Source organism: Triturus cristatus, chromosome 10, assembly GCF_964204655.1.
Source record: "Triturus cristatus chromosome 10, aTriCri1.1, whole genome shotgun sequence".
NCBI lineage: Eukaryota > Metazoa > Chordata > Amphibia > Caudata > Salamandridae > Triturus > Triturus cristatus.
The window spans coordinates 188770575-188796038 of NC_140593.1; the positions used below are offsets into that span (position 1 = coordinate 188770575).

The following is a 25464-nucleotide window of genomic DNA, read 5'->3' on the forward strand; positions in this document are numbered from 1 at the left end:
TCATGAGAGACTTCCAGTCTTCATTCGACTCTCCCTTGCGTCCCTCGAGGCTGCTTGCCATTCTTTTGAACGCAACGCTGTAAATAGGTCTTCTTTACCTGAATTAACTAATTCTTGCACCTCTTATTTATTTATCTTTACCTTCTTAATGATCTTGATTGTATTTGTAACTTGTTAGTGTGTAATTCTCCTTATGTAACTTACTTGGTTCTCTTGTAAAGCGCTCTGGCACCTCTGGGTAAAGTCTGCGCTATATAAAACTGCATTAAATAAATAAAGTACTAAATAAAATGAAGTACCCTGCTGCAGGTCCGCTCTGAGCTGCTGAGCGCGGGGGTGAAAGGATGCAGTCATGTGTGATTTACCACAAGTGGGTGTGCGCGCTCCCCGTCTGTGTACTTTGCTGGCTGATGTGTGTGTGTGTGTGTGTAGATTCGGGACACGCCTTCTCGGCATTACTTCCATCCCAGGCGGCTGCAGTATAAAGCTGGGCAGTTCTTGCAGATTCGGGCATTTCTGCAGTTCAGTTCTTGCTGCGAGGTGAAAGGAGCTAAGCGGCCCCCCGCCCTCTGTCCGAGATTTAAGGAGGCTTTTGGAAACATGGTGCTCGACCACAAAGAGTTCGCCTCAGCTGGCAAGAAAGCCGGGCTGCAGATCTGGAGGATCGAGAAAATGGACCTGGTCCCAGTGCCGGGGAGTCTTCACGGCGCTTTCTACGTGGGGGACGCATACCTGGTGCTGCACACGGTCATCAGGCAAAACTCGACCTCGTACGACCTGCACTACTGGCTGGGTGAGTACCAGACGTGCTTTTATGTTGAGCAGTGAAGAAAGGAGGCAGACTCACTTTGGGAAACTTCAGCTAAGATTCGGAAAGTGACTTCGCAGAGAGCAGGACACGCAGAGGCCACAGAGAAGCACCGGTTGTGGCTGGAAATGGAAGCGCGCGAGCCTGCTCAGCATCATTAAAAAACTCGAACGCGCCAGATGAGCTGGTGCACCACTGCAGTTCAAAATGCAGCAATGCAAGGCTGGCTGACAGGATTGCTAACGTGCAGGGGTCCTTTTGCAGCTCTGATGCATTGTTTCATTCTTCTGAAAACATCTGGCTTCTTTGATGCAGCCAGTTTCATTTTAATTTAGTCCCTACTTCTTTCATGCAGCCACGAGGGAGGAATCATTAAAGGGTACCCGACCCGTTTCATCTCGTGCGGTTGCTGGTGAGAAATTTGAAGGCAAGCCACCGCGCATCATTTTTTTCTGGGGGCACGTATTTAAAATGTAAAAAATGTAAATTGATACATGTATCCCGCAAGGGTCTCAAGGCGCTTGTACGAATACCGCTGTGGAACCCATCCTGGCTTTCCCTGTGAGGCGTCCACTCCTGGGCACCCCCAAGGTGGAGGCCAGGCATCCTTATGGTTGTGGGGGCCGTTGTGTGCCCAGAGTTGCAGAGTGGGACTCCATGATTGGAATGGCACCGAGGCGAGAATTATCAGGGCTGTGGAATTTTTGAGCCCAAGACCCACCGAGGCAGGGAATTGAACCCTGGTCCGGGCTAGACCTCTGCATCAGGGTCTGCCGCTCTAATCATTGAGCCACACTTCTCCTAACGATAGCGCTTTTCTGAGCAACAACGCTTTTCGGGGAACTAAACTTTGGCTGAGAGTCTGGGGTCTGGCTTTACTTGGAGATGGGGGTACCCCGGTACCCCTCTTCTTTTGATAGGATTCCTTTTCCAACCACTTTACAACACATTGTACTACAACTTGAATGCTATGCAGGAGTTGCATACTCGTTTGGGTTGCTGAGAGAGAGAGAGAGAGAGAGAGTGAAAGAGAGTGCGTCGTGATCTGTGCATTTAATGTTTACTCAACTTGTACATGGCGTGTTCTCGCATGTGTTGCACCTTTAAACAGCTTCCTGACAGACCGACGTCCCCTTGCGTGCATTATTAACAACAACAATCGAACATGTGTCACTTTGCTGTCTATCTCTGAGAGCACTACTGCCGAGGGTGCGGCGGGTGCTAAGAAACAGTAGTCATAAAACGCAGAGGGTCTAAAGTCCCGAGTCTAAACGGTGTGGTGCAAAGAGCTTACGGCCCAGGATCACACCTCGCATCAAGCCTGGCTGTGTGTGAGATCACACTCACCAAGTCACACTTTGTTGATCAACGGGTGCGGCGTAGCTGTCACTTCTGGTGTTGGACTCTGCAGGGACGGCTGCACTTCATCCACCCTGCCCTCTCTCCCCCCAACACACACACACACCACCGTTGTTTGCCGCTCTCTGTTGTCACAGACAGTTTCTCTCCCCTCCCAGGGCGGAGGCATATCAAACGGGGAAACGTGGTCTCTCCCAGGTTGATTTCTTCAGATTGAATATAGTAATGCCTTGTTTAAAGCCCCAGCATTAACATAAATCCATGTTTCAGCAGACATTAACATGTCACTCAGCGGCCTCCACCCGGCCCGCATCCAGCCTCCGTCTTCAGGCCAAGGCGGAGGCTGCGGGCAGCAGTGTCGGGAAGAGCTGTCAGTGTCAGAGAGATGTGAGGACACGCCCTGCGTGGCACGCGGCTCTCACTCCGGCAGGTAGAACCTGCTCTGTGCAGAACACAAGTATGTGTCTGTGATCACACAGGCCCGGGGAGATCACATGCTGGGGAGACGAGAGTGAGGCATTTAAACACACCCCAGAGAGCCACGGTCGCCTGACTCGGGCAAACTTGGAGCACTCCATTCATGCTTTCCTGCTTCACTCTAAGGCGATAGGTAGTGCCGTAAGTGGGATGAAAAAGGCGTGTGTGTGTTTGTGAGTAAGGGGAGTGGCTTTAAAAGGGGTGTGGCCAAAGGAGGAACTGGGAATCCTGTCCAAGAGACGCGGTGTAATAGCATGGCTTAAACCCTGTGTAATAATATCACGTACTTCACTCAGTGCCACCTGATCAGTATTTGGCTGCCGTATGTGAATGTTATGTTATTGCTTCCAGACGTCGCACAAAAACAAATGCACGCACCTAAAATAAGGAACACCTAAGGGGTTTGTCAGCGCTAGTCAGCTGTATCAGATACATGAATAACCATACTTTTGTTGTTAATAATTGTACTCAGGAAGTTTTCTTTCTGAAAATAAGAGACTGTGTATTAAACATTATTAAGGTCTGTAGAATGGGTAGTAAGTATCCTTCTGAGTGTCTCAGACACTCACATCTCCCTTACACACAGCTTTGTTCTGCAGTCTCTCATTTTGTTATACATGTTCACCCCATTCCTCACCCCTTCTTTCTGAAATCCTCCACCTGTATATGTCACATTTTCCTATAATTATTGTTGGCACACATGCAACCATCTCTCTGCATACTCTGCAGAGAGGCCAAGGATTGAAAGTGCATCCAGTCTGCACACATGTATGACCCACTGACAGGCACAATGAGAAACTCACATAGCCTTCTGCCTCAACTTGAGAGCTCTCAATTGTGTGCTGTCATAAACACTCTCACACAACCTGAACTCGCTGAGTGACGTGTCGCATAAAAAATACATAAACAGCATGTTAAAATAAGCCAATACTCTTAGGGAGTGCAAGGTGTAGTGACACATGTGAAATGTAAACAGGGATTCCACCGTTGACATGAATATCCTAAGGGTTTTTCCACTCGATTTTGGGAAATCAACATGCTCTGCCAGTTTAGTTAAGGACCTGAATCTAGAGACCTGTAGGGACCCGCTTCAAAGCTCAAATTCGATGAACCTGTCCCACTTATAGCTCAGGTGACAGAGAAACATGGAGCATTTCCCGAAAGTGTTCCGCATACTGCATCCCAATCTAGGTATATGGACCAGGTGTGTCCTCTGCCGGCAATTGGAACAATCGGTGACAAAATGTCACATATTTAAGATTTGCATTAAGTTCTATTGCATCAGGTAAAGATAACTGCTGCTGGTAACTCCAGTGATTCACAAACGTGTCCAATTTAATTAAATATTCCCATATTATCATTGTTGGCAGGTGATGGCGGATAATGTTCACCACAATACGTTTGTATCAAATGTGGAAAAAGTGGTGTGCTGGAAAGCTTATTCTTTAAAAAAAAATGTGCCCAGAAGCCCTGGGTTGTAGAGGGAGCTCTAAAGGAACTTTATCATTATGCCATAAGGCCTGGCAGAGTGCCCAGGAGCATTGCCTGATCTGATGTCTGGAGACCACACTGCCATGCTGGACATGTTCCTGGGGTAAGGTGTGTAAATCCCTATTTATAAATGTTGACCCTTTGGTGTCAGGATACATGAAAGGTATTTAATTAAAGCCCATTATTCAAAGATAGTAAAAATAAAGCTAGAAGATGGTTTGACACCGCCTGCTCGAAAGCACATCAAAATCTTAAAGCTGCCCTCCATAAAAAGGTTAGAATCACAAAGGAAATTGCTACCGCCAGGAAAAATTATAGACAGACTTTAAAACACAGGAACAATAACCTAAAAAAAGATTTATGGGACCAACTGCATAAATCCTGCACTTTTAAGGATAGCGCTGCTTTTTGGAAGGTTGTGAAGTCCCCATTTTTAACAGATACATCGGCTAACTCTAGTATTGATGTTGCAATTGATGAACATTTAAGGGTTGATTATTTTGAGCACATATTCAGCCTTTCCTCAAATGCAATAGATTTAACCTTACTGGGGTCAAGTACTTCAACTTTCCCTTTGCCTATAATTATATCTTACGAGGAGGTGGGGACCGCCCTAATGGCCAGTATAAATGGTAAAGCGCCGGGCCCCGATGGGGTCCCAATTGACCTTTTTAAATTTACCACGGATTTATGGTTGCCAATTTTAACTAGGTTTCTCCAAGCATCTTGTGATCTGGGCCCTGTTGATTCTTGGTCCAAATCAATTCTTGTGCCCATATTTAAAAAAGGGGACCTTCAATTGCCATCTTGTTACCGGCCCATTTCCTTGCTGGATCCTTTGGGGAAACTATTTGGCCGCGTTATTCTGGGACGCCTTCAGCAATGGGTATCCGATAACAAAGTTTTGTCTGACCTTCCATTTGGGTTCCGAGAGGGCTTGGGTACTACAGAGCAAGCCCTCAATTTATCTTTATTAATACGCAAATATGTGGATGCAAAAGGGGGGGCCTTATATATGGCATATGTTGACCTTTCAGCAGCATTTGATTGCGTTACCCATTCAAAGCTGTGGTCAATTCTAGCGGAGATGGGAATAGAGAAGCCCCTCATAACCCTACTACGTGAATTATATTCAGATGCCACAGCCAGAGTTAGATACGGCATGGGGGGAGAGGTAACAAAGTCCTTCAGAGTGGACTGGGGGGTAAGACAGGGGTGTGTCCTGGCCCCGTTTTTATTTAATCTTTACACCAATGGCTTGGAAAAAGCCATGTTAACGGGATCCCAGGACCTCCCCACCATAAATAATCGGCCAATCCTGGCTCTACTCTATGCGGACGACGCGGTAATTCTAGCGCGTACCCCCATGGAATTACAGCGTGCTCCCGTGAAATATTATACCTTTATGGCTAACCTTGACCTGAAGATTAACATCAAAAAAACCTTTGTAATGTCTGCCGGGTTAAGGAACAAGAACATAAAAACCATTTTCATTGAGAACCAAAAATTAGAGAGCACTACCACATATCCGTATCTGGGCATTGTATTTGACCATAAAAGCTCTTGGAAACATGCTATTGAATCAAGAAAACTCACTTTTATGAGAACTACAGCTGCTTTGGCTAATTTCGCAAATAAATTAGGTAAACGACCTACGGTAGAACTCTTAGAAATCTATAGGGCAAAATGTATTAGTAGTGTAATTTATGGGGCTGGTGTGTGGGGATTTGCCAAGGTCACGGAGGTGCAAAAGGCAGAAAATACTTTTTTAAGATTCTTATTGGCTGTCCCGCGGGCCACGTCGACCTATGCTTGTCATCTGGAAGCAGGTCTGCCCTATCTTACAGACCTGATTAGGATTCAACCCCTTCTCCTATGGCATCGCATTTGGTCATCAAATGAGACCATCTTTTCTCAAGGCTTCATTGAGGACTGCCTTTCCTTAGATAATGCACATAAGATCGGATGGATTTCTTATATTAAGAAATTCCTCAGCGACCTTGGCATGCTACAATATTTTTACTCCCCCACTTTAATCACTGTAATACCAAGAAAACAGCTTAAAAATGTATGTTTGGCTCATTTAGAGTCTCTGAGAATGTCTGGTGAAGCTTCCAAACCCACTGTACAACACTCACTACTGATCCAAACAACCTTGACAATTCAGCCTTACTTAACTTTTAATTTCTCGGGTTATGAGAGATTTTTTCTAACCAGATTTAGATTTAATATTTTTCATCATCTGGTTACCTTCCGCAAAATTAACACCTGGGAAAAACCTTTGCAATTTTGCGCCTGCGATGAGTCATCCCCTCAAACCACAATTCATATAACGCTGTTCTGCAAATTCTATCAGGATTTGAGGAAACAATGGCTTATTCCGATTTAAAAAATTTGGGGTCTCCGTAGGTGCCGTCCTGCATTTCTTGCTCTCCAACATCTAGATGCAGAACCTTTTGCTAAATCTATAGCCTTATTTTTGAAACTAACTGTCAGGCATAGGCAGAACCTCGACTAAATACGGGTTGTTTTTTCCTTCTTACAAGTTTTTGGGAACTGTGCGAATGCCTTTAGCGCCTGTTTTTTGTTCTAAAATTGCTGCACCTATTTTCCTTTTTAAAATATTTGTTAATTGTAGTTTTTAAGCTTACTTTCACTTTGTCGTGATTGCATTCAGCATTTTTATATATTTCATTTTGAACTTCTGCTGACAGAACCTATATTTTAAGAAATGTTTTTTCCCTGGGGGTAGATTGAGTAAATTGTACTGTGCTTAAACGAACTTGCTAGCTGTATGACATTTTTAGGATGGTTTTTATCTTCTCGAAATTTTTTAACTTTGTTAACTGTCAATATATTGTGCTTTTATGGTTGTTTTTTTGCACAACCGAATAAAGCTCGTTTGAATGAATGAAAACCCATTATTCACTGTTCTTTGCAATGTGTGACCAGATAATGCAGCACCCGGTCTTTTAATTTATTAAGGGACTCTGTGTGCTGTGGGAGGTGTGACCGGTGAATGTCAACAATGAGAGGTCAAGCCCTCAATGAAAGAAGCATTATGCAGATGCTCAATACCGAGATATATTCTTGGCTCCTGCATTCAGCTGTGTGGAGTGATACATTTCTGCCAAACTTAACAGGCCCTTTCACTTTCAACCACATCAGAGACCTCAATCCATCGCGGAGGATGGACCTTAAATAGTGATTCCTCCGTAATTATTTTGTTTGCCCATAATATGGCAGTCTATTTAGAGGAGGTGGTCGAATGGCCAGTTTTTACTCTTCCTCACCACCATGCAAAAATAGCGCATTAAAGGACAGTCAAAAGAATTGCATGGTCCCTACTGCAGAAAACTCACATTGTATGGGGGGTCATTAGATTTTTATTTTTCAAAAACAAGATCCTGCTTTGGGATTTTGTTTTTGAAAAAAAGAAAACATGTTGAAAAGCTGAGGGAGGGTACAAAGATTTTGACAGTACCATCCATCAAACTGTTAATTCATTGACTGGAATCACAGTGCCAGGGGTTCCTGACGATGTTCAGAGTTGTCTGCAGGGCTGGCAGACAACTCTACATTTGGAGGACCCTTGGCATGGTCGAAGTAAGAACTCCACCACACTGACGTACTTGCCTCCACCTCAGATTGGGGGGGGTTAGGGGTGATACGTGAAGTGGGGACTGAGAATTTGGGGCCCAAAATAAGGTTGCGTTTGTAATGTTAATTCACAAAGGAACCTTTAGCCACCTCAACAGCCTGAACCGCTGACCAGACTTACACCAAATTTGGCAGGAAGGCAGATGTTGGTGCAAGGACGTGCCTTTTGCTTATTCGTCGTAAATCTGTTCAGCAGTTTTTGCGAAATGTAAGTTTAAAATATAGTGATATCTCTGGCCGCGAAGCCTTCTTGAAGAAAGACGTGCTCGTGCAGGGAAATGCACTGCTCTGATTGGCTGGCAACACTTCAACCAGGAAGTGTTGACAGCCATCTTGGGACTCAGCTTGAAGCCGAGTCCCAGAAAAAAAAGGAAAAAAGAAAAAAAAAGTGGGCAAGTTAGGAGTATCCTGACCCAGGATATGATGGGGGGGCCCCAGGGGGACCCCACTACATTTCAAAAGGATTATCTTTTTATTTTGCCATGGATATGCAGGGGATCTGTGAATTTGCGGCAAAATTCATAAAAAAAAGATGTGCGGTCTCTCGCACAACTTTTTTTTTAATCTCCCGGGCGGGCCAAATCCTGGGGTCATGAAAGAGGTGGGCTTATTGGGCACCCCCTCTTGGCATTATAGGAAGCCCTGGGGACCCCCCTGAGGCTGTAGCAATAAAAATACGGGGTAGCCCGCTCAGCCCCCCACAGCCCTGGGGACCACTATCGCATCAGGGCACACTGTACCTTTTTTTAAATGCAGGGCAGTCCCTATGTGCCACCTCCCCAGGGCACACTTTATTTATTTTTTTTAAATTAAGGTGAGGCCCTATGGCCTCTCCGGCTGCCCCGGGGACTGCCACCTCCCCAGGGCAATTTTATTTAGAAATGTGGGGGGCCCGCTCGGCCCTTCCACTGCCCCAGGGACCAACAACCCCCCGAGACTGCTCCAGCAATTTCCCGGGGTGCCCACCCCCAGGCCATTGCAGTTTGCTATGGCATGGAGGGAGCATAGCTCCTGCCATGCCAATGCAAACTCTGGTCCGCTCCATGGAAGCGAGAGCATTAAAAATGCTTGAGGCTCGCCCTACAGTCCCCTACGACCTGGCCATGCCCCAGAGGATGGGGTCCCCGGGGCACTATTGACCCAGGGAGGTGGGTTTGCGCTGGCCCCCCCTTTCCTTTAAAAAAAAAATATGAAGGCCTGGCCCTGGGGGATGGGGTCCCCAGGGCCGAAATATGCCTGGGGGGGTGGGGTGGGGCGCGTGCCCCCCTCCCTTTGAAAAAAAAATAAACAAAATACTTGCCGGGTCCCGGGAGATTGGGTCCCCGGGGCCGAAATTGTATGGCGGGCGCTCAGCCCCCCTCATGTTTAAAAACAAAAAACATCTTTTGGTAAGGATCAGGCCCCGGGGAATGGGGTCCCAAAAAAGCCACAACTCGTGGGACGTCCCACCCCCTTTCTACACTGCTCTACAAATGCACAACCTGGCATGCTCCTGCTTCGGGGATAACATCCCCTTGACTGCTGAGGGTTCTTAGGGGCCAAGAAGACCTCCTGTTACCTCCAGTAAGCCCCAAAAGTGGGATCTCTGATAGGTGGTCAGAGGCCACGCCCCTTGCTCCACCACTCTGCAAACGTGCCTCTCAGAGCACTGCTGATGGGGGGATGAGGTCTCCTTGCCTCCTGAGGGCCTCAAGATTAAAGTGAACTTCTTCCCCCAAGCATCAGTGCACCCAAAGGCATGTTTGCAGAGTGGTGAAGAAAGGGGGCGTGGTCCCTGACCACCTCTCATCAATCAAGCTGTGTGGGCCTTACTGGAGGTAACAGGAGGTCTTCTTGGCCCCTAAGGACCCTCAGCAGTCAAGGGGACTTTATCCCCCAAATAGTATTGCGGCAGGAGGCGCGTTTGCACAGTGAAGGGGGTGGAGGGAGTGGCCACCAGAAACATCTCAGCAAACCCATTTTGTGGGGCTTGCCGGAAGTTACTGGTGGAGTACTTGTCCCCCAAGGACACTCAAGAGCCAAGGGGCCTTCATCCCCTAATCAGTCGTGTGCCAGGAGGCGTGTTTGCAGAGTGGTGGAGAAAGGGGGTGTGGCCACCAAAAACCTCTCAGCAAACCACTGTGTGGTACATGCTGGAGGCAACAGGAGGGGTAGTTGGACCCAAGGACCCTCAATAGCCAAGGGGACTTCATATACCTACTAGTAGTGCACCATGCGGCGTGTTTGCAGCGTGGTGGAGAAAGGGGGACAGGCCTCCTACAATGTCTCAGCATTCCTGCTGTGTGGTACTTACTGGAGATATCAGGAGGGGTAGTTGGGCCCCAAGGAAGTCCTTGGGGGACAACTACCCCTCCTGGTACCTCCAGTAAGTCCCACACAGTGGGATTAGTAAGAAGTGTTTGGAGGACATGCCCCCTTTCTCTACTACTCTGCAAATGCAGCTTGTGGCGCAGTACTGATTGGGGGATGAAGTCCACTCTACTCCTGAGGGACCTTGGGGGCCAAAAAGCCCTTCTGGTACCTCCTGTAAGTCGTACACAGCGGAATTCCTGAGAGCTGGTTCGAGGCTCAGCCCCGTTTCTTTACCACTCTGCAAACACGATTACTACTTACAAAACTATGGAAAATCACTGAAAAAACAAAGATTGCAGGCAAGTTCTAGTTAGGAATTAGCATTTAAAAAACCTTAGAAATTCACTTAAAAAAATAAAGGTTACAGGGATGTTATAGTTGGGAAAAAGAATTTAAAAAGCCTTTGAAATTCACTGAAAAAAACAAATGTTATTGGGACGTTATAGTTAGGATATAGAATTTAAAAAAACCTCCGAAATTCACTGAAAAAAACAAAGGTTAAAGGAACGTCATGGTTAAGGTGATATTTCAATCGTACAAAACCAGAGAAATTTAGCAGTTATGGTTAGCTAAGCTAACTATAACCGGCGCCCCCACAATGCACTGCTTATGACCTTACATATTACATCGCTCATCACATGGTCAGTGACAGCTTTGAATAAGTAGAAATTGTTTGCTTGGCCATGGGTGATGCGATGGACACGGCTATAAACAATTCTGCACGGCCTGAAGGGCCAGAATCGTGCCAACCATCTCATTTATTACACATCTGGGGCGAGGGTACATGGGGGAGGGGTACAAGGCACATGTTTGTCCTTAATAAAGTGATTTAAACAGATGTGGGAGAGATAAAAGGGAATAAGAACATAGCACAGACTCTTTGGGCCTGTGTCCTGCCCAATGAAGTTTGACAGAGGCAAGGAAGTCACAGCATGTAGCAGGGAGGCAGAAGATGTTTGTAGGGAACCAGGCATGGCGTGATTCTGTGTCCTAGAGTTCACAGCACAATGTGCATATTTGTTTAGGCAGGATGGGGGCAATCTTGTTTACCCCAGGACAGATATTCATATAATTACACATCAGATGCTGGCGGCTAGCTTTTTGGAAGAGGGTTGTAGTGTTCTAAAACATTTGGAAAAAAACGCACATCAAGAGCAACAATGATGTAATTAGAGGTCAGTCAGTGGCGTATTAGGTATATATTTGCTATAAGTAGCGGGGTGCTGAGGAAGCTGTAGGCTCTCACTACCCAGGAGTGCCGTTGGTAAGTTGAGAAGACAACTTATCCAGAATCATTAATGAAAAAACCAGCTATTAACGCACACCCATCCTGAAGTTATAAATAGTTGTATATCAAACTCTTGTTATGAAGCCAATAGTAAGACCAGTAATTTACTCAATGTCCTTCAACAGTTCCAAAGTGTTCCAAATTTTCATAAAGTGATTCACATAGACTTCAAATCTTCAAAAAACGTATTCTTTTTAATAGTTCATCGAACTTGTATCCAAATTTGCAAAAGTCGCAACCGCCAACACGTGTTTCGGCCGTACTAATACGTACTGTGACTTTCTCAAGGCTAATAATAGAAAGGTCAAATGTTAACTGGAAATGACGACGTCCAGGTCAAGATTGGCTCAATAAAATATAGCACAAAGGCTATATGAAGATGTAATCAATTCTAGTGCACTCCAACACAGAATTCGTTGTTATCCATGTTGATAAGAATAAGTCATCAAGCACTCAAAGTAGTGAGTGAATATACCAATTGATCCGTAAAAGTCAAAGTAAGTCCACACTTATCCAGACGCGCTTGATAACGCTCAGCGTTAATAGCTGTTTTTTTCATTAAAGCTTTTTGAAAGAGGGAGCAGACCTGAAAGTAGGCACAGAATTTAGCATCGTTTGGTGAGGGTTCTTTCTGGTGGTATAAACATCACCACCCTAAGGCATAGCTGTGGAAGCAGAGGGTAGGGACAACATGAATAGAAAACGAGTTTCATTTCATTATTTAGTGTTACTCTTTATTATCCTGGTTTTATGTGTAGTACATAAATGACAAATGACTTAATGTAAAATAACATGGTACCTGAACATGCTGTAAAGTTTGGCCCTCGTGCTCCTTGCTGCCCATGGTGACTGGTGTGAGAAGGAGATGACCATGAGGTTAAACAAGTGAAGTTGGGGTGAGGTTGGAACAAAGGCTTTGAGATCCAAGAATACATAGTGTCGGTGGGGTTTGCGGGGTGTTGACAACATCGGGTATAACTGGGTGGAACGGGGAGGTAAATGAGGAGGGGTTTAGGTGTGAAGGATTTGGGGTAGATATATGTTATGCATTCGAATATTGATTAGGACAAATGGACAGAGGCTGTGCTGTTGCGACCCTGGTGCGATTCTCCAAACGCACAGTGTCTTCTGTGCCTCGTGTATGTGCCCCCCACACCTTCCGCTTATTGTGGAACTAAAAAATATCATGGTGGATAAATGTGTTATGCACATTTTAGCTGTATCAGTAGTTTTCCCGCAGATGGAAATAGTTCTTGAATTCATTAGAAAAGGGAATTGCGATCGATAAAAAAATGAAAACCTAGATGAGAGCAGGGTGTTGCGGTCAATGCTACTCAAAGTACGGCCCTCCTGACCTTTACATGCGGCCCCCTGGGCACCAACATGAAAAAAATTAAATATACAGCTCAAACTTATTTAAAGGTTAATTGCAGTTAGTGAAAGGAAATAACTAGGCCCTTAACTTTAGGAACACCTTCAATTGTAAAGACAGACAGATATACATGCCTTGCTTCCTCTACACCCACTTTACACCCCATCTGGCATCAGTGCGGCCCTCCGTCACACCATAGACCACATTTTGGGCCCCTGGGAAGAAACTGTTTGTGAGTAGCCATGGATTAGATGTACTTTGTGGAACTGAATTTACAAGAGCCTGAGAATGTAAGGATGTAGGGGCTTTGAGTGCATGCACAGTCCGTCATAGCAAACACGTTCTGCTCACAGTGGATTCACAAAAGGCGTGAGAACACAATGAATTTAAAAGTAAGCACAAAAGAAAGCAGATAAACCCTTCTGCGAAGCTGCAGTTCAGTTTACTTTCTCACGAGGGGAAGTGTTAAAAACCACTTTGCAAATATTGGTTTGATCTGAAATACATTATTACTTCCAGCTCCTCTCAGCGTCTAGACTCTAAATCACCTGCTCTTATTCACCGTAATGGACTGGGAAACAAATATTAACAGCAGCATTTTCTCTGAATGGGAAATGCAATTTAATGCATGCAATATACCATTCCTTAGTTTAAAAAAAAAAAAGAGTTACTGTCATTTTCTTTAAAATTTAAGTTATTCCATCATGCTGCAATTATAGACACACCACTTAATCTCCCTGTGCCTCCCCCAATTGTTTTTACCTTGTGTAATGTAATGTAATGTAACTGGGGCTCATCTAAAGAGCTTCAATAATTTTTTTTTTTAAATACAGATAAAATAATTGTCTATGTCACGACAGTGGCATTGTTTTATGCTGGATTCGTGAAAGTTTATCGACTATTGGGTTAGTTCCACGTTTTCTTCTCAGGACCCAGGGCCGTTTCTACCATTAGGCAAGACTAGCTGGCTGCCTAAGGTGGCAAAAGGGCTAGGGCGGCAAAAGGGGGAAACATCTTTTAATTTGAAGGCAGCAGCACCTGATTGTGAGTGAAAGCGCACCAGCTTGTACATGCTGCACAACTCTGAGCGCACCCTAGCATAGGGGTGTCTGGAGCAGGCCGGCGGTACCAGTATGTGGGCCCCCAGGGCAGTCAATCTTGTAGCGCGGGAAAGCACTACCAATGACGGCACTGGATCATTTAGTCAGTGACGGTGACTTGCACGTCGCACCACCCTCTCTCTCGGCACGTGGGGCACGGACTGTGTGTGTCGGCTCAGGTGAGGTCATTGTGCAGTTTCTTTCTCTTGATGATTTTTGCTGACGGGGAGAAGTTGAGCGTGGCCCTCTGGGAATGGGTTGGCAGGCTGCACGCCAGAAACAGAGTTTTCACAAACGCTACCATTCCCTCCCCTTCCCACACTCCGCTGCATGCAGGTACTACAGATGTCTGCTGCAAAACCCCATCCCCACCATGTGGAACTGGGTCAGAGCACTGCTGGGTGAAGCCCCTCTCAGGAAAGTGGCCGAGGGGCTGCAGAAGTTATTCAGCAAGATCTATTGATGCAAGTGCTGTAAGGATGACAGTTCACAAAGAAATTGTAACTGTAGTAACTGTAGTTTATTAGGTCATTCCAAACACGACAAGTGCAGCAAGCCTGCCCTTGGAGGGAAGCTTGCTGCTGGAGACGGGCAGTGTAGGCTGCTGCGGTTGAGTGTCTCTGAGTTGGCCGCATGCCTGCCTGCAGTAAGCTTTGAAGATGGCACTTTGGGAAGGTGGTAACTCTGTTCTAGCCACACAAGGATCAGAGTCCTCCAAAAACCAGCAAAACAGGCGCTCAGGTGCTTGCGTCTGATCTTCCGACTCCGCCAATGCTGGGAGACGACACACTGCCCTGCCATGGGCACCTGGCATCTGACCCAGTTGGTCCTTGGAGACGCAGGTTGATGGTCCAAGGCCAGTGTGCAGAGACTGTTTCCTGTAGCGCTGCGGTGAAGCAGGTCTGCCATTTGCACATCTTATTCCAGTAAACAAAACTATCGTTCTGCAAAAGCAAGGAAGCTGTTGGCCTCTTGCATGTGTGCCACCAAGATGAGTGTTTGTCTGTGTGCATGTGTTTAATTAAGATGGCGGTTCCAGGTGCGCACATGGTGGCATGGTTTGAGAGGTTTTTTTGCATCGAGCGTAGACGGGCATTTGAGTACATTTCACACACTCTACCTCTTAGTAGCACTTTGAAGTTATTGCTAGTGACTCTCTGAGTACCCCCAAACTGTAAGGTGTCCATGGTAGAAGTGCGGTGTTCCAGGTCACACCATGTGGCCTACACCTCAGTGAGTATTGTTTATACCTACAACTAACAAGTAGAGTACACAGAACATTTGTAAGCTGATTTTAATATATACCAAACGCATTTCAGATATTAGTGTGACAATAGCCATTGTATTCCAAGTTATCACATTAGTCATGTCTTAGGGGTCTGCCGACCTAAGTTTCATGGAAACAGTGCAACCCTTACACCCAAATGAGTGAAAACACAGTTGTCTTCTGTCCGCCAACCGAGACTCGGAAACATGATTGGAAACGTAGAGGGAAATGCAGAAGAAGCTTGTACAGTCACTAAAAAGGGCTGAAATTTGGAATGGGTAAAAAGGAACATTTTAGGGTCTGTCAATGTGATCTGATCTAGATAGAAATAAAAAATGTTTGTGAAGGGACAGTTCTTTAGCAGGAATAATTTTGAACATGGAGTTTGGAGTCTTTTTTTTAAAAAGAGCATTCCTTGTCACTTTCAGACAATGTTATTTCCTCGTGTATTTTTTTTTTTGCTTGGTTGTAAAAGGGAGGGGGCGGCATTTTTAAATTCTCGCCTAGGACGGCAAAACACCTAGAAATGGCCTTGTCAGGACCCCCTGAAAATGACAGTTGATTTCCTTTGAGGGTCGAAAACCGTTAGTTGAAATTCAGAAGTGAAGTCCAGAAGAGTGAACGTACAACATTTGAACTCTCAGGGGCTGATTCAAAAAAATGGATTGAAATTACAGCATGCTTTATTTGTTCCCAAGTCTCCTGGTCACTTACGAATATTTGGTAATAGACAAACATATGCGCGTTAAGCATGCAGAAAGACAACACACTAACATTGGCACACTTAAATGAATGGCATTCGGGCAGATTGCTGACTTGTGTATTTTTTTAACTCGACATATGCATTATCAGTCGTCTGCGGACAGTATATATGCATATTTTAAGTGGCTTTTTTTGTAATAAAAAAAATTCCCCTTCAGTGTCTTTCTTTCCTCACACACAACTAGACTGAAAACATCACTGCACTAGCTACCCAACTCTATCTAGCAGCCACGGAAAGGGCAAGTACAGAGTGGGGTCCCAGAAGTATGAACTACAAACAGTAAGCCCAAAGATTGGTACAAACAGAGCCATAGCTTCTCTCAAAGTAATTTATAGATGGTTTATTTCATGGGAATCCGGCCTACGGTATTGGTGAGAGGTACAGTGAAATTATTGTTGATTTGTGTCCATGTCTCTAGACGACTCAGTGATTAATTTGAGCCAGTGGTTTCCGGTGCTCTGCTCCGGCCCCTAATTCTCAACACCGGCACTAATGGCAGTCCACCACATGGTGGCGTTGTCTGTCTAATTTTAAGATAAGCACAATAACTGTGTTTAATAATTCAATATACATTAAAAATGAATAAAACCTGCCACCTTCACTATTCCTATAGCTTTGGGTGCCTTGGAATAGTCTGGATAGTCACACTAGAAGGGCGAAAATGAGTAGTTGTGCTGGTACTGTCATTGGCAGGGGTTGGCAAAGGTAATGGGTGGTGCAAGCTGCAGTGGTCTATCAAGGAGGGCCCTTGCCCTTACGTTTTGTTTTGCATACGAAACACTGCTGGCATCCTTGAACTGCTTTTGGCATTCCAAATTGACAGTGACACCAGCAGCAGGTCGGACAAGCAGCGTTTCAGCAGGGCCTGATTTCGAGTTTGGCCGATGGTTTACTTAGTCACAACCAAGGCTGATAACCCGTCTATTATAAGTTCATGATATTTTATGGAATTTGAAATAGAGTGGTCTGGATATCCATCACATTTGGGATGGCGTAACCCATCTGCCAAACTCTAAATCAGGTTTATAGTATTTATTGATTTATTTATTAATTTAGGAGATTAGTAATGTGCTGTATGTAATCCAAAAGCAAAGGAGATAGCAGCACTGTTCAATCTGGCGATCATGATGTAAGAGAAGGTCACATCCAGTCAGGTAGGTTAGTTGCCCATTGGTGATATTCTGTGATTATGCCACCGGTGAGCCCAGAAAGCCCATTTATAAAGCCAGACTGAATAATTCATTTTTCAGGAGATTCATGAAAACAAGACTTTCCAATTCCTAACCTAGGGGAAAGGAGCATATAGCCCTCAAACTTTAGGAAACACCAAAGATAGGTCCACATCGGCATGATTCAGCTCAGATTATTTGCAAGCTAAAGAGCAGCTCCTATGTTGGCAGTCCTTAGCAGCTGGTCTGTTCCTGACTGCGACTCAGTGTCCGTACATTCTTAAACTTGATATTTCCACCTAAACTAATTTAACTAACGCGATTGGGCCAGAGTTCTACTTCTATGAGGGGCGTTTGGAAATGGCTGCCCTTTATACTTCCCACAGAATAAACTGTGAGTCATGTCTGTCCGTTAAACAAGGTAATTAAATCTGGAGTAGCCTGAGAAGAAGAAGGTGCAGAATCAATCAGTCAGTAATCTTATAGAGCATGACTACTCGCATGTGAGGGTAGCAAGGTGCTAAAGGGGGGGGTCTGCGGCTCAGTTGGAGAGCCAGGTCTTGAGGTCCTTTCTGGATTGCGGCAGTGATGGTTATTGCTGCGGCAGGGAGTTTTAGGTCCGGAGTATTAGGCTGTCCTTGTTTTTCTATGGGAATTGACAATTCTCCAACTATCACTCAGTATTTAGACTAAAAATGGATAACTAATTGATAATGCGAGTGCGGAAATCATCGATCAACCAAGAAACAGTTAAAAGAAAAAAACAGACTTAATGGCAGTGTGTTACTACAATAGGTGTGCGAAATAGGGTAGTTTGTAGAGGGGGTGGGATGAGCCCTTCTCAAGCAACGGTCTGAATACTTGTCATGGTGAACCACAAAAGTCCCTAAATTATCCTGTGCTTAACTCTCTGATAGCTTGGCACAAAAGCAGTCTGGCTTAACCAAGTCACAATGTGTGAAGTATTTAGGCAGCACACAAAAAGTATTACATTAAAAACACAACACAAGAAAAATTCCTCATCAATTTAGAAAAACAGAGCAAACTTTAATAAATTATTGGACACCTAAATGACAAAAATCCAATCAGTAGACCCATAGATATTCAAGTTCAAAGAATTGAGGTAAGTATAGCACCTAAAAGTGCAAAGCACCACTCATGGTTATCTGGTCATGCGATATCAGGTGAAAGTCACAAGTTCAGGCTGACCTCGATGGAGTGTGGGTGAGATAAAGGGACCAGGTTAGTGTTGGTGAAAAGATATCTTCTCCAATTCTGGCGCGAAGAGTCCAGTTCACAGTGGAGGAGGCTACGAGGAGCAGGGAGAGAGCATTGTGGATGGTTGTCGCTGCAGTGTGAGGAGCTGACAGGGTGTTGTAGATAGTTGTCTCTGTAGCGAGAAGATTCTGTCATCTGTCACAGATGGTCATTAGATGCACATTCGTGGTCAATGCAGACTGTCGATGCTGTAGCATGAAGTGGCAGATCTCACATTGCCGGTCGTCACTGGCAGTGGCTGTATCATGCAGAGTCTGGTTCACCCGAGCCTTGCGTGGCTTCATAAATCTCTCTTAGGTCTTGCGTTGCGCAATGGCGATTCAAAACCTCGATAAATGTGCCCCTGGGTCTTTAGAGCTACTGGCTCCTTGGCAAAAGAACCAATTTCCTGCTTTCTTGTTGCCATCATGTAAAAATTCTAGTAAAACTCATTTTACCTACATTTTATCAGCCATACTTCACCAGACTGCTGTAAATTGTTTCCTTTGCACTTATTATTTACCTTTTTTGTATTTTCAAGCGCTTTGGGTAAAAGCGCTATAACGAATCAAATAAATATTTTCTTTATTGAGAGCACTGTAGAAAGAATCTAAAACTGCCATTTACGCCAGACCTAAAATAACATAGGTGGAGCAGCTGCACAGATTACATATGGCATTCATTCTTACACAAAGCTTTTAGGTAGATAAACAGATTTGCATTTTACATGATATTTCGAAAGATCTCTTGTTTTTCCCTTGAACTGAGCGGGTTTTCGATAGTGGAAGGTGCACCAGGAAAGAAAAGTCCACAAGCTTATAAGGAAGTCCTATAAAAATCTTTTATTCTTCTTAGTAAAGCATGCAATCAGACATCAATATACAGAAAACACAGCAAAGCTTTGTAGGCATCTTGATGCTATAGTTCACTGAACAAATGAGCAGCAGCCATTTTATGGGGAAAAGGGCAGTTTTGTAATGCCCTCCTGAAATTCATATGGTCAATGAGGTAGATGACCTTCGGTAGAATGATCCCCTTGTATCAGACCTAGAATGCACAAGATCCTTCACCCAAACAAGTTAACCAAGTACACGTTGGCGGTCAAGCAAACTCCACCAGGATTCTGAATTAGATTAGAAAGGCAAAGTGATGCATTCAGCATTTTGCCATCATGGCAGTGTGATGTTGCACGGTGGTTGGTGTGATGTATTAAGTTCTGACTGTTTAGATGATGTATTTCCAGTAGCTGGAGGTAATATTGTGATAGGGATATGGTTTTCTTCAAATTTGCAGCAGAAACAGATGCAAGGAGGGCATTCCTTCAGACTCTAAAAAGGCTCCAGTTGGTGCTTGAAAAGTTTTTTCTTTTTTATTTACCTGTCTTTAAAAAATAAGTTATCTGTTAAGGAGATGACAGAACACCATTTAGTTGGAGCATTTATCAAAAGCAGGCCTCTTTTTACGTTCGGTGGCGCGTACCATTGTATTTTTCTTAAGCACCTCATAAGTGAGTCCTACACAGGGAGGAGCTTCCATTTCAGGAGGGGGTGTCTCACTCGATGCAGCCGTCACAGTCTGGGGCTGACCGGTGCCTTCAGTCTTTGAAGTGCTGACCACCACAGACTTGGTAAATGGTTGTCACTGGAATTAATAGGAATGTGTGGCTTGTAACTGGAACCAGAGCAGCATTTGTTGACTGTAAACAGAACATGGCGTGTACCTCACACCCACCTCTAGCGTCATGATGTGGGTGTGTGAGCGGGGAAGTATTCATTATCAGAACTACCACTTCAGTCAATATAAAAACCCAGAAAGCGGATGTGCTGTTCGCCCACTTTGGCATCCTCTCTTTTTCCCTTCAGTTTTGTCACTCTTTTTCATGTTTCCATATTTAGGGGTTGATTATGATGGCAGGCGGACTTTCGTCTGCCCGCCACCCTAATGGAAACGGGACAGCCCGACAGGCTGTCGGCGGTCCTGACACAGGCATTACAATACGACCGCCACCACGGCGGTCGCAATGCCTATATTTTGTATTGCGGTGGGTGCTGCTGTAAGACACTGCACATATCCCTGCACTACGCACCATGCAGTGCCTGCCACATGGTGCAGGGATGTGTAGGGGGGGCGCCATAGGTGCCCCCCAAGGCCCATGTCTGAGGGCCAGGGGGGAAGATGGGCCCGCTACGGCCCCCCCAAAGTCCCTTTCCACCTGCCTTTTCATGGCGGGTTAAACACCATAAAAAAGCATGCGGAAAGGGACATCATAATCCCTACGGCAGTGCCTGGCAGGCACTGCCACCGTTGTAGGGATATGATTCCCCTCCAATGCACCGGCTAGCTCAAGGAGCCCATCGGATGCACGGCGGTCGGTCTTTCTGACCGCCAACAAACTGCCCGTCATCTTAATGTGGTGGGCGGGAAACTTGCTAGGATAGGCAGTCAGTGGTGATCTCACCGCCATCCTCATCAGGCCCTCAATTTCTGGCTTGCGATGATTGTTCTGTTTATTTTTTTTGCTGATCTGCATTTGCAAGGGACATATGTATTGATACCGTCACCAGGGCCGGACTGGCCGTAGCGGGCACCGGGCAATCCCCCGGTGCGCTGCACGGGCGGGGGCCGGTTTTGGTCCCCTGGGGGCAGTTTTTGCTACAGGGCCGTTTCTGCAAAATCGGCCCTGTTACAAAATCGGCCTACAACCGGCCATGGCAAAGAGCTTGGTGCCCCCCCCCCCACCCCCCTTCCCTGGGGAAGGGGGGCCGGCCGTGCGCTTTGCCAGGGCCGGTTGTGGTTCCCAGTCCGTGATCGTTCCCTGACCGTGACCCAGGCATCAGTGGTGGGAGCTGATGTGGCTGCTACTGAAAATAGATTCAAGGACATTGTTTATTCGTCCACTATTTTAAATGTTCATTTTGCGAGTAGAACGCTTAAGATTTAAAAGTATCCTGGAATAAGTGAGATAAGGTTTTGGTCTGACAAAAATGTAGCATGCTACTTGTTGTCTGATTTGTGCATGGTGCGAAGGTTTAGTGCACACAGACATTTCCATGGCAAATATTGATACTGAATTAGCATTGAACTTGAAAAACAACACTTTGCACAACAGTATGATCCTTCTATAAACAGCAGATAATACAATCTGTCACATTACACTTTGAAAAAAACTATTTTAGATTATAAAATTAGCTCTTACATTCAGAAACATTACCAATTTCAAGGAAAAGAAGATACAGGGCACAACAATTAATATTTATTTTTCGTTTTGTACTCTGAGCCCATGGAAGGCGATTGATGGGTTTGTTGTTTTAAATGGAGGCAAATATGCAGGGTTGAATGCTGGCTGTTTATAAAAACAAATGTATATATATCAACAAGTATTCACAACGTAAATATGTGTTGCTTGTGACACCTATTCACTTTGTCAGTGCTTGTTTTTCCCAAAGGTGGTCACCATATAATTCAAAGATATCCTTCACCAATGAGGGTGAACCAATGATTTTCATCTTTGAGTGATTATTTTTTAAGCGTAAGAAAAAAACATTCTAAACTGGTTGCCATGCTTTTAAGCTGGCCGCCTGCCATTATGGCGCTTGGCGGTGGTCAGATCACAAAGAGGGTGAGGGGCAAGGTTTTAATAATGACAGGGATTGGGGTGCATGAGGTTGCGGGGAGATCAGGGGGAATAGAGGAGAAAAAAGTTCCTCACCATGAATGGTTTGCTAGGTCTGACGTCATGCATTTTGTAAGGATACATGGCATCAAATCAAAACAAAGATTGGAATAAATGCTCCTTGGGCAGGATTGACACAGGAAGAGGGAGAACGGCTGCAGAATCGACAGAAGAGAAATGAGATCAAGAAGAGACTTATCCTATCACAAGTCAGGGGCTGTTCCAAAACCCACTTGTTTCCTATCCCGCCAAAGGGAATAATGCACACAAGGACACCAGGAGTCCGGAGTAGCATGCCTTTATTCTCCGTCTCTCTATATCGAACTGCCGCCTCCGCCCCGCGACTCCTCCTCTTCCTCTCACTGCTATGCCTGACCTTGGGACAAGGGAAACCAGGCATGGCGTGATGACATCTTGTTCACAATAGGTCCTTTCTAATACACAGTTATAGCTGTCTGTAGGTGAGATGTAAAAATGAGGAAGGACTCGTAAATATATGTTTGGACTTTCCTGGAATGAATTCAGTGATGCAACTCATATGTTAAGGCTATGGGACAGCTTCGGGTACAATAAATCCTGAAAACTGAGCAATTGTACATGTGCTGCATTGCATTCAAGAGGAGGTAAGGGGGAGAACAGTGCTTTAAATGGAAGTAGAGCGTTGTAGGAACCCCTTATAAGAGGCACAGCCTAACCCATGTGGGGTGGCCTAACACATGTGGGTTGGACTCACAAATTTAGTAAAAGAACCTTCATTTGTAGTAACTGAAATCAGGTAGCAGCATGCACAGGATCTCAATGGACACCGTTGGAGTTGTGTTTTTTGAAAAGTGGCTTGATGCTACTATCTTGCTATTAAGTTGCGCAATAAATATTAGATGTTGTTACTATCCACAACAGTGGCACACATTTATCAATCTAAGAAGCATGAACATCTGTGTTGGCCTCAACAACATTTGAATCTATGACCTTTATGTTGCCTACAGAAATTAACACTAGGAATATTAATCTAATGAGCTGTGTTTTAAAGGATAAACCTTTCGGTCAAGTGTATCAGGTGGTATTATAGCTCTGTGGGTTAAGACACTAGCTGAAGAGATGTGTGTTCATCAAGTGTCAGCTTCTAGTGATAGTGAAATAGTTCGAGTGGTTAATGAATCTGTGGTGGTGCACTGTGACCAACTTACGGGATACAGTCAAATCCTAGAAGGATGTTGAATGGGTTGTTATGGGGATTCAAGTGTAACCAGCCAGTCATACGTTTGATAGCTCAGTAAGTTACGCACATGCTGGAAATAACTGCATGTAATGCTTATGGCTGAGATTTGAAACTTTGCTAAACTAATTTAAGCTTTTATTTTTCTGAGAGTTACTAGTGGAGTACCATTGAGTTTGCTGTTAATAAACACCTGTTAATGAAGCCCTGAAAAGAAGCTGCACAGTACTAACCAGGTGGTAACCTCCCACCTGTAAACACCAATACAGTGTAATAAAACCTTAGCAGTACCATGCAATTATGAGTTGATTCCCACAGAATGGGGACTATCTTAAGGACCGAGTTTTACTCAATTGAATTCCGCGTGGTGTTCCCTTTTTTGTAGGCATTAACACTCAGAAGGTGTTAAATATGAATAGGGCCTGGTGCAGGATGGGGTGGTAGAAGGAGGCTGTGGGGGGGGGAGGGTTAACCCCTTCGGTGCTCATGACGGAATGGTTCCGTCATGACCCACGGTTGAGCTGTGCTCATGACGGAACCATTCCGTGATGACCACACCCGCGCAAGATTCCGTCAGCACAGCGGCGGAATCTGCGCAGCATCGAAGGGGTTAAGGAGAGAAGCAAAATACATTTCTTCACAAAGGGGAGCATGCCCGGCGCCTTGGTAGCAGGTTGGGAGAGCGCCAGGGAACCGGGCCAGGCTCCATTACAATTCCCGATAGAATTTTACTGGCCAGGTTTTGCAGCTGGCAAATTTAGGTCTGTTGTTCCCAAACCCAGTAGCGGCTGCTCCCTGACAGGGGTGGTGTTTATTTAACAAAAACACTTACCTTGGAACAACAGGCCGTCTGATGCCTCCCCTGCGACTTCGTCCTTCTTCCTTTCTGCAGTCTGTTCGGCAGCAGGAAGCACCCGGCACACAGGCTCCCCTGACCCAAAAACACAATGCTTCAATGCAGTGTTGTGATTGGTCTGAGCACCGTGGATCGGCACTCAGACTGGAACAGGGAGCCTGTGCATGTTCCTCACCAGGCTGTGTAACTCAGCCTGGTAGGAACATGCAAAGTGCACATGAACTGTTTGGTCGGCTCAAGAGGGCCGGCCAAACAGTTCATGCACACTTTGGGAGTGCAAACCACTCCTCCCCTGCTCTGGCCAGCCCCACCCCACACTGCAAACAGGCAACTGACTGCATACAATCCAAAAAATAAAAGGACAATAACATTTGTTGTTGTAATTTTATTTTTCCTTTTTGTGCAGTGAGTCAACGCACCTCCGCCTTAGCGGAGGAGCTGCCAATACCCAAACCTGGCAAGCCCGGTTGTGGGACAACGGCCACTCATAATTGATTGAGCAGAGGTCCGCTCCACTCACCTTGCAATTGAGGCCGAAGTGGCAAGAAGCAAGTTTCTTTTGTGCCCTTTGCGCATGGTAATTATTAGTATGCGAATTCAGGAGAATATTTTTAAATTCAATGAAGCCCGATATTTGGGGCTAATCATATTTTGGTGTCCCAGCCCAAATGACAAATATGTTGAGGAACATCTATCAGGGTGCCCAGGCTCAGGTGGTGATACATGCCAATCAAATAGTGACAGTCAATATCAATCGTGGGACCAGACAAGGTTGACCGATGTCCCCCCTACTGTTCACCTTTTTTATTGAGCCCCTGGCCATTAGAATTCGCAAAACTTCAGAAATTAAAGCTCCAGTAACGGGGATGGCGAAATTAAAACTCTTTGCAGATGACATTGTTCTATATTTGAGCCTCTTAAACCTAAATCTGGACCAGGCAGGGCCGGACTGGGAACTGAAACCAGCCCTGGCAAATGTTCCCAGACCAGCCCCCATCCAGCGCGTATCGAGCGAGTGCAACGTGCAAGCCTGACGACTACTTGGAGGGGGGGGGGGGGGGTTGGGGGCATTATCCCCAAACAAAATTTTGGAAAAAGACAGACCAAAATGGTCAATTTTACAGCACATTTTACATTACATATTCAATTGTATGAACTTTCAAAGCACAGTAAATAGTAGATGATGACCTTAAAGAGCACCGGGTTACGCCCACCCAGTCAGATCATGTACCCATAGACATTCTTTCAGAGAGCACCAAAAATAGACACGAGTAGTGAATCGGGGAGAACAAAGTAAAAGTGAGACCAGCCCCCACATGGTGTGTAGCGAGCAAGCGCAGTGAGCGAACGCGACGA

The 25464-nt window shown here is 45.3% G+C and overlaps 1 protein-coding gene across 1 annotated transcript in view; it reads left to right on the forward strand.

Moving 5' to 3' along the window:
• Nucleotides 1–352: 352 nt before the first annotated feature.
• Nucleotides 353–25464, forward strand: part of SCIN (scinderin) — a 267773-nt gene continuing 242661 nt past the window's right edge. Inside the window, exon 1 of the mRNA XM_085630790.1 lies at nt 353–793. Within this exon, the coding sequence (XP_085486916.1) occupies nt 601–793 (193 nt within the window). The 5' untranslated portion in view covers nt 353–600. The remainder of the gene's footprint in view (nt 794–25464) is intronic.